The sequence below is a fragment of the Hetaerina americana genome, unplaced genomic scaffold (assembly GCF_022747635.1).
Source record: "Hetaerina americana unplaced genomic scaffold, ioHetAmer1.1.p SCAF_5, whole genome shotgun sequence".
In the NCBI taxonomy this organism is placed as follows: domain Eukaryota; kingdom Metazoa; phylum Arthropoda; class Insecta; order Odonata; family Calopterygidae; genus Hetaerina; species Hetaerina americana.
Genome location: NW_027287095.1, coordinates 34,187,616 through 34,203,212, shown reverse-complemented (window position 1 = coordinate 34,203,212; position 15,597 = coordinate 34,187,616). Strand labels below are relative to the sequence as shown.

General features: G+C 34.9%; 1 protein-coding gene across 6 annotated transcripts in view; it reads right to left on the bottom strand.

Moving 5' to 3' along the window:
- Set2 (SET domain containing 2) overlaps positions 1–15,597 on the bottom strand; it is a 56,514-nt gene that overhangs the window by 24,156 nt on the left and 16,761 nt on the right. For all 6 annotated transcript variants that reach the window (XM_071593014.1, XM_071593021.1, XM_071593020.1 and 3 more), the window contains exons 5-14: positions 14,803–14,922; positions 14,480–14,608; positions 14,112–14,313; positions 11,847–11,944; positions 9,264–9,522; positions 8,418–8,684; positions 6,331–6,548; positions 4,567–5,081; positions 1,285–1,345; positions 551–679 (exon numbers count right to left, since the gene is read on the bottom strand). In XM_071593014.1, coding sequence (XP_071449115.1) covers positions 551–679; positions 1,285–1,345; positions 4,567–5,081; positions 6,331–6,548; positions 8,418–8,684; positions 9,264–9,522; positions 11,847–11,944; positions 14,112–14,313; positions 14,480–14,608; positions 14,803–14,922 — 1,998 coding nt within the window. The remainder of the gene's footprint in view (positions 1–550; positions 680–1,284; positions 1,346–4,566; positions 5,082–6,330; positions 6,549–8,417; positions 8,685–9,263; positions 9,523–11,846; positions 11,945–14,111; positions 14,314–14,479; positions 14,609–14,802; positions 14,923–15,597) is intronic.

The following is a 15,597-nucleotide window of genomic DNA, read 5'->3' as shown; positions in this document are numbered from 1 at the left end:
GTTTACCTAATACTAAGCCCAACAGACACACATCAGGGTAGGGGGCTGGTTCTTTTCCCTGAGGCACATATATTTTCCCAGAAATATCTGTTACTAGAAAAATCACAGCTTAGCTTGGGTGAAGCTGAGGGTGGTCAGAGGCATCCCAGGGAATCGAGCCTGGCTCCTCCAATAAAATATCATAATAAAAATAATGGAAATTTTTTTTGGGGCACTTTTTGGAAAAGTAACAGCACATGCATCAAATTATACTTCTCTTATAAACTTCTACTAAACTCTGTTTCACATAGAACTTTTATAAAAAAAAAACAATGAATTCATACACATATATGCAAATACTACATCAATACGACCTTCCCTTCTTGGAAAATGGCTGAGTAAGAAAGCCTATACTTATGCCAAGCCTAATTACAGTCAACAAATTTTTGCACAACTCTAATGGTCAGAGATGTGCTTTCTTTAAGTTTACATGGAAATGGAATTGGCTATGAAACGTTCTAAGCACATGGATGTAAATTCTGAGGAAAAAGATTTAACAGTTTTACTATACCTGTCAGCAAGTAGTGGTTTTTTCTTGGCTGGTCTATCACTATTGATTGAATCAATGCTGCCACGCCCTCTTTTCCTTTCCCTCTTGTCATGGTGATCACCACTTCGAAATCTGTCATGCCTCCAATGCCTATTTTTCAGGAGAGAGGATCATGAAATGGTAGACACATAACATAAAGCTATTTATATATAAAATTCAATGAAACTCCCCTTTTAGTGAAGATACGCTCTGAAACTGCAAATGGTTTGAGCCACTTTTTTTTTAACTCAAGGCAGGTCCCTATATAATAACATTCTAAACTGTATCCATTCTCACGCATCATGCAATGAATGCTTTGCCTTGAAATTAGGAACATTAAACTTCAGAAAGGCTGAAATGATTTGAAACATTCTTCCTTTGATCAACATTACGAGGGCCTGGTTTATTTTATAAACACAAAAAATTTAGTTTTATAATTAATAATAATTTAAAAGGAAGTTAAAACTTATGCATTCAAATGCCTTAACTACAACAAAGTATGCACTTTCAGTAAATGCCAAGTTATGATTTTTTTTTACACTTTCACAGATGACAACACTTTCCTATGAAATATTTATTCATATAACTTGGTTTCTGAGGTAAATTTATGATTTACTTGATAAAATGCAAAGGTATATAAAACATTGAGTATTAATGCATTTCCCAAGGCTGAAGAACTAACATAAAAGGTTAAGTAAAATGAAAAATCTACTTACCTGTCATATGATTGTTTATTATGATGCCCTTCTTTGTCCAAATATTCCTTATAACCTCGATCTGAAATAATACAGAAGAAATTGACATGTCAGATAGTGATATTCCATGTAAAAACAAATCTTACACAATACTTTTCATATTAGAGAGAAAATAAACTGCACCATATTAACAATGCCATCAGTTTATTTAATTTTCTTGGATCAATGCACACCAACACATGCTGAATAGGTTCATCAATACATGGTACTGAATATTAAACCAATATCACAGAGCTATTTTTCACACATATGAAATCATTTAAGTGCCAGCTCATCATTTGTATGGCAGATAATGGCCTTTGATGTCAATATTTTACTCACATGATCGTTTCACTTGTATGTTTATATAACTCCATCTCCTGGCAAAATCATTTGTGTGCATCTTGGTACAGAACAATGAATTGTAGCTTTACAGGGTCATAGGCTGCTTGTGGTTAATGCAATAGAAATAATGGGATGCAGGGGCAACATTATTAGCACATTTAGTATGGATAGCTGAAATTCCAGTTAATTGGTGTATGTCTTTCAATGGTCCATGATATTAATTGCCACACTGTACATCCTTCCTAAGTCACTTCATATTCAAATTAAATCTACCCTTCAGCTGGGCATGGACAGTTTTCAATCGCATATCTACGGTGGTAATTAATGCTTACTAAGCATAATGCTTTTTCCAGGAAAGTGGTATTTTTCTTTTCTGCTTCATACAGATCATTTTTTGCTATATTTCCCATTTAAGAGTTATATTTGCACCTGAATTTTCATGGCAGTGTAACACCTAATTCGAGTGGGTGTAGTTGAGTAGCAAGAATGAGGTAATAAGCTTTAAATCCCCTCACAAGTGAAATTATGAATTAATAGATTAAGATTCCTTAGTGTCTCCATTGTAAAAAGTACAGGTCTGGAAAATTTGCCACACCAAGAAATTTAAGTACACACAGAGAATACATCATCCATGGTGATATATAATATAAAATCAAAATTGAGAAATTATTGGCAAATTGCAATGAACAGCAAAATCCTATATTTGCATAATCAGAATTTGTTTCCCTGCAATGGACAACATTTTTTATTATGTCCCAATTTCCTATTTTCCCAACATATGTGGAATCTTGTGTTTATATAGTTTCAATTTTCCCACTAAGTGCTGGATTAAAAAAAATCACATTTCTAGAACAGTCACTCATGTGCATCAGCCTTCAGAAAAAATGTTGAATTCGTTTCATACATGTACATTTAAATAAGATGGGAGAGAGTAGTAATGAGAATTCAATTCAATGGTTTCAGTTAAGAATTGTACAGAGAAGCAATACAGAATGCCACTAGCAACTGAAATGTCAACTATTTGAATTCATAATCTCAGTCTGTCAGTGAAAGATTCATGCCATGAACTGAGTGTATTGTGCAACTAGGAGATAATTACGTAATGTATGGATTGTAATAACACCTGAGAAATACTATTAATACAGCACATGACTTTGATCCAAACATGATAATGCTAGAAAAATGCAAGAACTGGTGACTGACAACTGGGATCATTTGTACTGCCTTGACACAACAGATGTAATACTGATTGGCTCCTGAATATTTTTAAGTATTGAAACTCAATCAAAGATTACCATTGAAAAAATTAAAGCTATACATAATCACAAATAATGCTCTTCAAACAATTTTGACGTCTGGCAACTGTTGGCACTAGTCAAAAAGTAAGGTAGCTAACATTCTGTTTGGTCAAGTTTTTCTCAATTACTCAGGAACAATTTTATCCAGCTTGACAATTAAAAGATGAGGTAAAAAAGGAACATTTCTAATTAAGATTTAAATAAATATTTTGAAACAAGCTGATCCTCATGATGGAATCTGTACTGATCTAGTGAAACATCTATGATTGCAGGCCTCTACACCTAATACAATAGTGAAAAATCATGATTACGAAACATGCAAACCAGAGTGGACATTTGTCTAAAAAGAGAAAATATGTCAAGAAATACAAGTAGGAAGATTTACAGAGTGGTTTTTAAGCGATGGATAATCAAGTATCCCCATGAAACGCATCATCATTAGAGAAAAAGTATTGCACATTTCCAAAAGATTTGGAATCGAAGATTTCACAGCATCCAATGGTTGGTTTTATAGTTTTAAAAATAGGCACAATCTTGTATACAAGGATGTGTGTGGTGCCAGTAGAAATGCTGATGTTGAGACTCCAACTCGGAGGAGGGTGTCAGATTTGAAGAAACTTCTTGACGGCTATAGTCCAAATTTTTCAATTTAAACATGACAGGGTTATTTTTTAAGATGCTGCAACCCAAAATACCATGCTTCAGAGGGTAACAAGGTCATCTCCTGAGCAAAAAAAGATACTTGATCAATTCATCCTAGGTCTCACATGAAAAATGTTGCCCACTATACAGAAAATTCCAAATCATGAATGACCTCAGAAATATTTAAGAATGAGCTTCATGGTCTGGATGCTAAAATGGGGCTTCAAAACAGGAATATTCTATAGTTTACTGATCAATGTCCAGCCTACTCACTGCACACTTGAAAAATGTAAATAAAATTTTTTCCTGCAAATTGTACGAGTGAGCACTAACCCCTGGATTTAAGTATAATTCACTCATTTGAGGCACAATATCAAAGAATGATTGTTCAGAAATTCAGGGCCCTGCATGATTGTGGTAGGAATAAAAAGACAATCAAATTGAATGTGATGGATGCTTCGCACTACACCTCATTGTCCTGTTATCAAGTAAAGGATTCTACAAAATATAATGGCCTTAAGATAGAAGGATTTTATGTCGATTGTGATAAAGAAATTCATCTCGGTTATCCGTGATGATGATGGTACTATAGACAACGACATCAGTAACTAAGCATGTAAAAGTGACAATTCTGATTCCCACGCTATTTGCATTTTCCCACATTTTACACTTTTTCTGACATCCTTATAAGAGTCCAAATATGGAGTTTTACTTAATTTAGATTCTAATATTTTTTATGCTCAAAAGAAGTCACCTATAAATCAAGTGCAGAAGATTAGTAAGCCCTGAGGTTTTGTGAGAAGTTTCACAAGAAGTGAAGGAACAGGCCTATCAAAATCAAACAAGCAAAACTATCTTTTCAAATACTAATACTGAAAATTTTAACAGTGACTAATTCGTGCACGAATGAGGTGAAAGCCACCAAAGCAACCTTTGGGGCTGAACGAATACATTGCAGTTTGCAAATCGACACACTTACCGGCCTCTCTCTCATGTTCCTTCATCTGCTCAATCCTTTCTTTCTTTGGTATCCGAAAAACTTCTTTGAGAGAGCTCCAACCCTGCAGGAGGGAGGATGCTATTTCCGACAGCAACCTTTGTCTCTCCTCGCGATCCTCCACCTTCCCCCCATCCACCACCACAGTCTTCCCTTCCACTGCACTCCCACTTTCTTCCTCCTCTTCCTCTTCTTCCTCCTCCTCATCTTCATCCCCCTCCTCATCCATCTCCTCCTCCTCAGCATCCTCTACTCCATCTTCCCCACCCGCCTGACCCTTTCTCCGAACACTCCTTTGTCCCTGCCAACCACCCTCCTTGCCACCCGGCCTGCTCCCCTTCTCCTCATTCTCTTTGTTCCCCTCTGCATCCACCACTTGCTTCTCATTCTCCAGGGTCAGTGTTGTGGGTCCCTCGCCTGCCTTTTCGTCCACATCACCCCGTGGCCTCGATGACGCCTCGAGGTCACTTGGAACATCCTCTTCAACTAATGTCATCCTGAAGTAATAAAAACAGTTACACCAAAATGACTGAAAATACAGAAAATGAAAACCACAGCTTAAAAATTTGTCATGGTTGGCAGAAACTAACAAAAGAAGATAATAGACTGATTAAGTAAGCCCTAGACATTATGACATCACTCCAACTATCATTAGTCCATTTTGTATCACAAATTATCAAGGATTGGTGAAATGGTAATGACTAAAAAAAAAATCACCATTTAGTCCAAATGGTTTCACAAAGAGGCAATGGCAAGGAATGATTTAATCAAACAATATAACATATAGTTGAATCCTAATGTGACAAGCACAGCATATGATGACACCAGTATAATAAGACCTAATAGCAATAAACCTTACGAAAAGATCACCTCGCAATGTGTGCTTCACAGCAAAAAAAATATCAAAAAACATCACGTATTCATGTGAATATAATTAAAGAGAGGACAGAAAATCTGCATTTTTAATAGTGATTTGATGCAAGCAAAGGAAAACTTCAAAGAAAATTTAGGAAATGTCAAAGTAGTGACTTCTTTTGTGGAGTCTATAGGGGTGTGCACACAAATGAGAGAGTTACAATTGCAAAAATTCTTGAACTAGACTGGGATTCAAACCCAGATCCTTAAATTTTTAGCAAAATTCTTTTAGCAAATAAATCTATCACATGACCAATTATAGTAAAACATTAAACATTTTTCCTTTGCTTTACTATGTTTCGTGCAATTGATTTCAAGATGTGACCAATAACCTCTTGCCAATGACAAACCTATTCTTGGTATCTAACTATATTTATTGAGTCATTGAGAGTCAATGAGATCAAAAGTTACAAAAGATTAATATCATTACATTACGACAACACATCCTACAAAAATCATGCAAAATCACAACAATGCTAGAATAAAACAAAAATAGTAGTATCCCAGAGGATATCTCCACACAGAACCTTCATAAAATATCCACAGTGATGGGTATTTTATTCTGAAAGTCATAGGAATGTGCTAATGATTGATGCCAAAAGTGCATCCGTGATAATAAGCACTCAACAGAGGCGACTTCTTTGATCATGTAAATGCTCATTACACGTATTTAGATTTCACAGTCCATCAAAACACATGCTAATGAAATGAAATCAATGCATAATGTTGGCTTACAGATACACAAAGACTAAAAAAAGGGATGTTTTTAGTAAATTCAAATTTTATAAATATATCATGACAACTAGTCAATAAAATGTAACAGCAACATACTTTTCTTTGGTCCTGCTCTGCTCCTTCCCATTAACACTGGAATTTTGACGTGGTGGAGGGGATGTCCCTGGACTAGGTGATGGCGTTGAATTGGTTGAGCTGAGGGCTGGGAGAGGGGGTAGAGGCTGAGAGAGCCAACGCTGCACCACACTCAAGACTTTGCTGTCCTGCAGCATTGTCTTATTTGGAATGGGTAGCTGGGCGAGAGTCTCCAATATCTGACAAAGAAAAGCAAATACTTATGGAGTACTATATAGGGATTAAACGAGTAAATACTAACTTTTCTAGTCAAATTCATGCCATTTCAATTAATATTAACATTTCTATTAAAAAAAGCTTAAGCAAGAGTCTTTTAATTAAAAACATCCATCAAATTTGTTAAAATTACACTGATTAGAAGAACAGATTAGAAATTCGCAACACAGGGAATAACTGGCTTAGCAAGGCAGCAGCCACAGAAATTTTATCATCACTTCCCTTGACCTAACTTGATATTTTAGAATTTCTCACACTTGAACTTCCACTGTTAAGGCTTTTGAAGTAGTTTGCCGGACAAGTGATAATGGGGTTACCTCCATGTCTGCTGCTTTGTTTGTTTTCTTTCTCAATGTTAATCATTTCATTCAATATTAAATGAACTCATTTTCAATGATTCAAAAAAACGTCCCCTTATACATGGATAATTCCATTCAAAGCTGATGGAATAAGTAATTTGATGGAGAAAAACATAAGAGCATGAAAAAAATCAAGCATGATATTATATAAGATACCAAATCTTAATAATGATCACCTGATGAGATTACAATTTAATCTTGAACTGAATTCCAAAATATTATTACAATTATATAGAATTAGAGCATCTATGCTTGATTAAACTGAGCTGTAATGAGCTACATGAGGAGAATGATTCCAGAGATCAGTTCAACAAACAACTTCAGCTACTCCGCCGGGGTGCTTTATCCAAGAAAAACGCTTTCTTTCTTGGCTTAAGTCAAAAGGCCTAAACAAGTGGTTCAATAATTATGAATATGCAGATACTTATGGGGAAAAATCTAATCAACAATGGCACTGCCTACCGAAAAATAAAAACAACCAAGGAACATATTTAAATTCACTTCACATGAAAAGTGGACACACACACAATGAAAATTCTTGTGTCATTAAGAGTAATTTTGAAGTTTCTCGAAACACTATTCATACAATTTTGACTTAAAGTCAGAATATTGGAAGGTGTGATGAAGATGGGTCCCAAAAATGCTCAGAGCAAACCACTAATTGTAACGTGTTGACTTTATGAGTGAATATCTTGGGCATACTGCATTCGGAAAGGGCAACTTTTTGGATTTGGATGTGATCATGGATGAAATCTGGGTGTTCTGCTTCGCACTTGAGCATAAACCGCAATCATTCCAGTGACTCCACTCCTCTTTGCCCAAGTTGCAAAATTCATGCAAACAATATCTGCCAGCAAAAACACGGCAACGTTTTTACGATTGAAACGGGATATTGCTGGTTGACTTAATAGTTCCTGGGACTACAACATATACTGACAGGTATTGCAAGACTAACAAGCAACTCAGAAGGGGCAATTCAGAACCAGAGAAGAGGAATATTGAGCAAGTATGTAGAAAGCCTTTCACACAACTCACTCTCATGTAGACCATCAAACAGTTACTCTCTGACAACAGTTTGGATGGGAAATCATCAACCATCCACCTTTTAGTTTGACGTCGTACCCACCGACTGCCAGTTGCTTCCTCAGTTGAAAGAACATTTGACCAGAAGGCACTTCAGTGACAATGATGAGATGGAAGATGAGGTCCAACGCTCCTTTAGCAACAGTGATTTGGCAACCAACCACTATTTGCAATGAACTGGTGCAAAACTTCCAATGTTCTTTGATTCTAAATGCACTCAAATGAGAAGAGTGGGAAACAGAAAATGGGATCTAATACAGTATCTGAGTGTGTTTCATGACTGAGCCAGATAAGACAGTGAATATTACTTATGCCAAGAAAACAGCAAAGAAAACATTTTGGCTTTGAGAAAGGTGAATTTAAAAGATCTACAGTGGATGCACAACATACCTCAAACCTTAGGCTCAACGTATCTTCCCAGTCCATGGCATTTGAGGATACCCCACTACCCATGTCTATCATCCAACTCCAGACAAGACGAAGGCCATGATAATCTAAAAATAGCCTCCGGCAGGCCTGTTCACCATCTCGAAGTAGAGCCAGCAGCCGGCTACGAGCTCCACGCTCTTCTGCCCTCACCATCAGTCGGCACAGAGTAAGTGTGTGGGCACGATTTTTCAATCCTGATGCACACAACTTCTCTATTTCTTCCTCCAACTACATAAGGAAAAATAAGGTGAGATGTTAGGAGGATAAAACACAAATACTTTATATTGGCGAAATTGAGATTGATAAATCTTAATATCCTTTGTAATGTTCAATGATTCAGGATAACACAGTTTACGGCAAGACTTCCAAATTCTTTTAACTAAAAGGCAGAAATTTCATACAAAAGTTTGAATTTCCCATAATTTTTGGCAAAATTTTAGTATTTGAAATATTCTAGCGTGATTATGTAACTGCATTAGTACCACTACAATGCAATTTAATCACAGGAGTGATGGAAGCTTGGTTTGACAACTTGTATGAATTTACTAAGCTACTTTATAATGAAGAAACCATTCTCCTACAAATAACACACCGGCGGAGTTTCCATTGAAAGCATAACACCAACATATCAGAAACGCCACAATACTTCAATGAATACACCCAATCTTACATGTTACATTACAATCTCTTGATTTTTTTCCAGCTCATAAGAACTAATACCATTATCTAATTACCACCCATCTATAAATTACAATATTTATTTATTTCAAGGACGAGAATTCACATATCACACTACTCTGAACTTACATCCATATCCTGAAAAAATTCCCTCGGGTCCTTTCTCTTCTCCTCCCGCCTTTTGGTACGTGCAGCAGCAGCTGCTGCAGCCTCCTTCTCTTTCTTTTCTCGAGCAAACCCACTTGTTGAAGATCTACTACTACTACTGCTACTACTGCTGCTGCTACTGCTACTACTGCTTGCGTTCCCCCGTTTTGCCTTTTCTGGGTCTTCACCTATCCATCCCCGACACAAAGCCTTCTCACAGTAGCAACGCTGAGCCTCCTTCCTAATCACCAAGAGAAGAAATGACACAAATAAATGATACACACCACTGCTTTTCATTACTCTATCATCAAAGACCGGTTCAGCCGATTTGCATGACTAAAGACATAGGGGCTAAGTTATAGACCACACAAAAGCATGACACACTGCTAGCCTCGGTCATATTTCATTATAACTCTTGCATTTCATGCAAGAGTTATAATGAAATGCATGGAAAACTCAAAGGCAGTCTCAGTTAGAAGAGCACACACTGATTTGTTATGATCAGTTGAGATAAAATAAGATCGAGTTCGTTCAATATCTCACTTGCACCTCCTCTTCTAACATCGCAGAAGCAAGCAAAACAATATTAATGTCAAATAACAGCGATGAGCTTAATAGTAACAATCTCCTCCACAACATTTTTCAATTGAATGTAATTGTAAATACTACAAGTAAATATATATTCATTCAATTGTTTCTGCCTCAACTTTGTGGGAGTTCATGTTCATTTAATGAAGAACACAATGCATTTTTCCACTGTTCAGTATTTTATTTTCCATTTCTGTTATTTATTATTGTGGGTACCTGATGATGACGCCTAAGCGTTGAAACTAGAAGTATCAAAATAAAGAGCAGTGGAAAAATACATTGTGTTCTTCATTTAAATTACAAGTAATTATAACAATCTTAATATAAGAGTCTAAAGAGCCTTCTGGGGTTAAAATAACATTCAGTAATGAACACTTCATGAGCTACATGGAATTTGAACTTTCATATATAAGAAATCCTTGATTTCTTGAATTTTGGAAAAACTGGTGTTTCTTAAGTGCCATCAATTACAGTATTTGTATAGATATTCCAACATCAAATGAATTCCATGAAACCACCATGAACAAGTATGACTGAAAGGATTCAGTGAACACATGTCAATATTTGGCTCTTCTTGCAACTTAATCATCTGTTCTATTCTTAGATTATGTCGAGGTTTCCAACATAGGCAGCAGTTTCAGCACAAATATAAAAAATGAAGAATAATACCTACAAGCAATAAGGTAATTCATGTTGATAGCATTAGACCATAAGGTTATACAAATTAATTATGTCACGACAAAGGGAGCAACAAATGTATGCAGTAGGCTTTTATTATTACATAATTCAGCCATTTGATTACAATTTATAGAATCGCCCCCACCTGATTCACAAATTCATTAAATATTTAATACCATTACTTCTTGAATTCTATGATCCATTCTTCACTTTACAATGCTGAATCTTTTGGTGGTACACATTTTCAGCCAAAATATTTGTCTCCCTTTCCTCTAAGTAGACACTTTCCTTCATTTTCCAGTAAGGTCACTATATTTTAATGTGTACCCAATATTAAATATTGACTTATGTTTTTTATGGTAGAGTTATTTAATAAATTCTACCAGCAGGTTCCTCAAATCATAATGATATTTTGAGTTAAAAAAATACGTTCAAAAGAAAGAGGGATGGGCATTATTACCATTCCTTTTTTGAATTACCCATTCATATCAATTTATTACATTATTATTCTTTCATAAAAGTTAGTCATACCAGTGAAATTAGCTGCCATGAAATGGCTACTTAAAATTTTAATGACATTCACAGATACAAGGTTATGAGATATTGCAGAAAATAAATTATGATAATAATGTTGAAAATGAGGTTATACTACTAGCTACATATCAGGTTGGAAGGTAGGACCATGACAAGATATTAAGAGATATTGACTGGAAAATATACAAATATAACAAAATCCTCTTTTTTCTCTCAATACATTATCACAACAGTAGAAAATGCTACATCAAGAAAATTCAAACTATCTGAAAAAAGAATGCTACCGAATTATAAAAATCATTAATTATCCAAATGTCAAGTGAACTTCACTCATAGGGCAAGATGTAAGTTATTAGTAATCAGAATGAGGACACGTAAAATGATCACGCTAATGATATAATACTGTAACAACTACACACAGCTATACCTCAGTTCTCAGAAAAAGTCTACGCTATGAAATTTTACTTCATTTTTTAACGGTAAAGTTTATTTGGAATACTTTTTTGTCACATCTTTTCATTGAAATTTTTTAAAAAATACAGCAAAAATATTCATCCCCATTCCAATTATCACATTCCTGATTGGTTGAGATTGGAAAAAGAGCCTACTGCATTCAGATGGCAACTTTTTACCCCAAATAATATTAAATAACGCCCTTAATTAAATGGAGTAATCAATTACAGCTGAAACAACTCCATAAATTTCAGCATGGCACACCAGGGCTTTAGCACATCTAGGTATTAAAAAATACAAAACTGTACTTACCCATATCTTTGTAGCTGGTAATCAAAAGTGATTTCATCTCCACATGGAATGAAGTCCTTGGAAAAAAACCCAATTCTTAACTCTCCATTCACTGTCCACTGTCAGAACAAAAGACAAACGAAATTGCATTAAATGGTTTGCAAAATTAAGGCGAAAAGTATGTATGAGAAAATTGTATTCATTTAGAATTAATTGACAGAAAGCACTTTAAGCATCATCGTACCTCTTACTTCTCACAAACATTATACATGCATGCAAAGTACAGAGAGAGACAAATATGCTTCAATGAAATCTTGAAGGTCCTTCAATCATGTAGAAATGCTCAAAGTATTTACAACTGCAATTTTCAATTCATCATCTTGCCTTAAATAATGAACTGATTTGCAGTTGCAACATTTCTTCATATGTACACCTGCTGAATCCAAAATTAACATTGCCTACTGAAGCTTGCCAAACAATATCAGTGCCAATTTTCAAGGCTAGACATTTAGGAGAGCCAAGAATAAGAGAAGTTCTTAATGCCACTTAAGTTGTTGATAACAGTAAAGTATTACTATAACACAAGTTAACATTATATATTATTCTTTATATTTTGTAATACATATGCAGTCAACCATATACTTCATAAAATCAAACGAAAAATTAGAATGAATAACCATCTTACCAACCAACTAACTTAACCAACCATGCTAACAAATGACAACTAGGTATATAAGAATTTAAGCATTAGAAAAATTAATATGAAATTACGATTCAAAATTTCATATTTTCTCCTTTATTTTACAAAACATGATTAAAATTGGGCGTTTTTAATATAAAATTAATAGTCACCTAAACCTTACAAAACAATTAAATTTGTTAGGAAAACAACCCTTTTCTAGAACTTGATGCAATCTATTTGAACATCAATTAAAAAGGAATACCATCCATCCACTATTATGCTTGGATTGTAAGACAAAGTAATTTTCTATTATTATGCCACAGTAACAGCAATAAAAATTTCACTGGAAAAATAAAAATGCTAATGCTACATAAATGCTTAAAAGAGAGTTTAAAAATGAAATTATTACAAGATAAACTTATCTGCTAGAAAAACTCATTTCCATTAACTCCACATTCCTAACGCAATCACAGACATAGATCCATTTTTAACATCATCTCCTGTATTACCACAAGTTTTTCTCCCATATACAGCCAGCTCTATAAGCAAAATAGGCAACCAACGTACTAAGGTCTCCACATTAATATGCTTTCTGAATGTAACAAATACTATGAGGCCTGCATTCTTTACCTCGATACAACTAAAAACTATCATACGTCCTAGTCGCCATCTGCAACCTTTCAAAATACAATAGAAAAATCAATGCACCTTCAATATTGCTTACTTCAGATCCTCATACTCTAGCAATTTCAATGCCATACTAAATGCCAAATTTCATTGTTTCAATTACTCGCTCACATGTCAAAATATTTCAAAGGTAATGCAGCAAGGGCTTTGGAAAAACAATATTATATCAAGTGGAAAAAGAAGTTGGCTTTATCCTATCTATTGTTATTTACAAATTTTTGAAAGCTGTAAGAACTGCCAAAATTGATTTATTGACATTGACATTAATAACCCTGATATTAGGCGGTAGCCTAAAGAGTATAAAAGTATATATTTTCAAATTCCTTGTTGAATCTCAAAACCAGCCATTAAAAATATAGTTAATTAAATGTGTTTCAATTTCCATCCATTTTAACTTTTCATCAATAGATCTCCAGCACCTATACTTGATATCACATTTTCTTTATAATCTACCATTTACTATTTCACCTTTTTGAACAGCATGTCTGTTTTTCCATCGATCAAGTTTCTACTAATCTCCACATTGCTCGTTCTAACAATTTCCTTGGCTTTTTCATTTTCAACCCAGTTTAATAACGCATTGCAGTGAATTCCAAATCATTGGAACATCACACCAGTTTCTGTTCATGCTTTAGCTAAGAGAAAACTTGAACTTAATGGGAAAATCCTTTGCTCACAAAGACTATACACGCTGACTGAAAGGACTAAAGAAAGTGCATGCTAAAAATCAAACAGCATAGAATATTGAATTTAAATTGCAAGAATGAAACAAAAACATGATTCCACACACACAGAAAACTATGAAATGGAGTACCTATGGTTTAAATTGAAAACACTGGTTTTCATAAATACTTGTCCTTCACTCACAAGATCCAAGACTAGATATTACGTATACACTTTATACGTGAAGGTCTTACCTTTTGAGTCTCAGCATTTGGTTCACACGAATGATTGATGAAACGTGAGCAATTCCCTTTCAGGGTAGCATCAATTATGGTATCAGATTTCAATGCCATGAAGTAATAATGACGGTTACGTTCACGTGCATAGTCCTTGGCTCGCCTGCGAAATTCCTTAGGATCTAGCACTTCCCCTACATACTCCATCACAAATGTACCACTGAAATGATTGATAAACAATTGGAAAGCACATCACCACTTGCACTGAGCCATCTCACTTCTACAAATACAATTTTAAACATCATATCATGCATGAAGTTTCAACACCACAAAAATAAATCAAAAAAATGCTCTTTTTATTTTTATTAATTCATGCTCATACTCACACTGGCATATCTTGCAATGCTCGTAAACCAAAGCCTTTTTTCTCGGTACGAAAGACTTCGGTTTTTGCATAATCCTTCTTCTGGAAACGTTTATTTGTACAGCAATCTCCAACAGGACAACGTGAACCACTGAAAACAACAATTCTCATGAAAACGAGTGAGTGACAATGATAGCAAGAGACTGAATTTTATCAATTATCATGTAATTTAATGTTTTTACAGTTGTATCCCCAAAATTAAACAAAATCTAGTTTCCTCTGACCAACAATCCAGTTACTACATGAGATAATTGCAAAATTTCAATGCATCACCCAATCACTCACCATTCAATCATGAGCAGTCTGTTAAGGCAGTCTTCGCCACAACCTGGCTCCCCTCTCGTCTGCTCCTCCTTGGTCAGTGTGCAATCGCATACCATGCGCTTGGCTTCCTTACTCCTTGTCCTGAGGGGTAAAATGATCAATGGATTTTAAAACAGTCATGTACAGCAGGAAATATGGTTTAAGGATGGAAATAAAAATAAAATGAAATCATTCAATCCCAGGTTCAAGAGATAACCTATCAAACTCCTGGAATACAACAAAAAAGCATGAATTAGCACATATCTGTGGGAAAAGATTACATAAATAAAAATTTCCATGATTACTCTTGTTCCAAGTTAATACAAATATGTGGAGCTTGGAATTTTGTAAGATGTCATATTCCGAATGAAATAAAAGATTTATACGTGTCAGCAAAAGCAGAGGCTTGCAGGAATCTTATCTTCAAAATTTTCCTGGCGGCCTGCATCCTAGGCACTTTAATTTCCCTTTTCCAGCAAAGTAGAACCAATTCCATTAATCGTTTTAATTACTTAAATTGGTTAAGATTTATGGATATATGACCTTATCAAAGAAAGTTCCACACACAATTTTCCATTTTGACATTTGATAGGGTAGGTTATATTCCAAAAGAGGAAGATCCACGGCTCATATGATTCTTTTCAAGGCAAGTGATAAATCTTAATCCCCTTGCATCATGGTATTTTACCACTCCATTATTTTCTTTTGGTGAAATGCATGCACAGACACTAAGAATATTTTTGTCCCAGGGTTTTTGCATTATGTTAAAAATTGGCA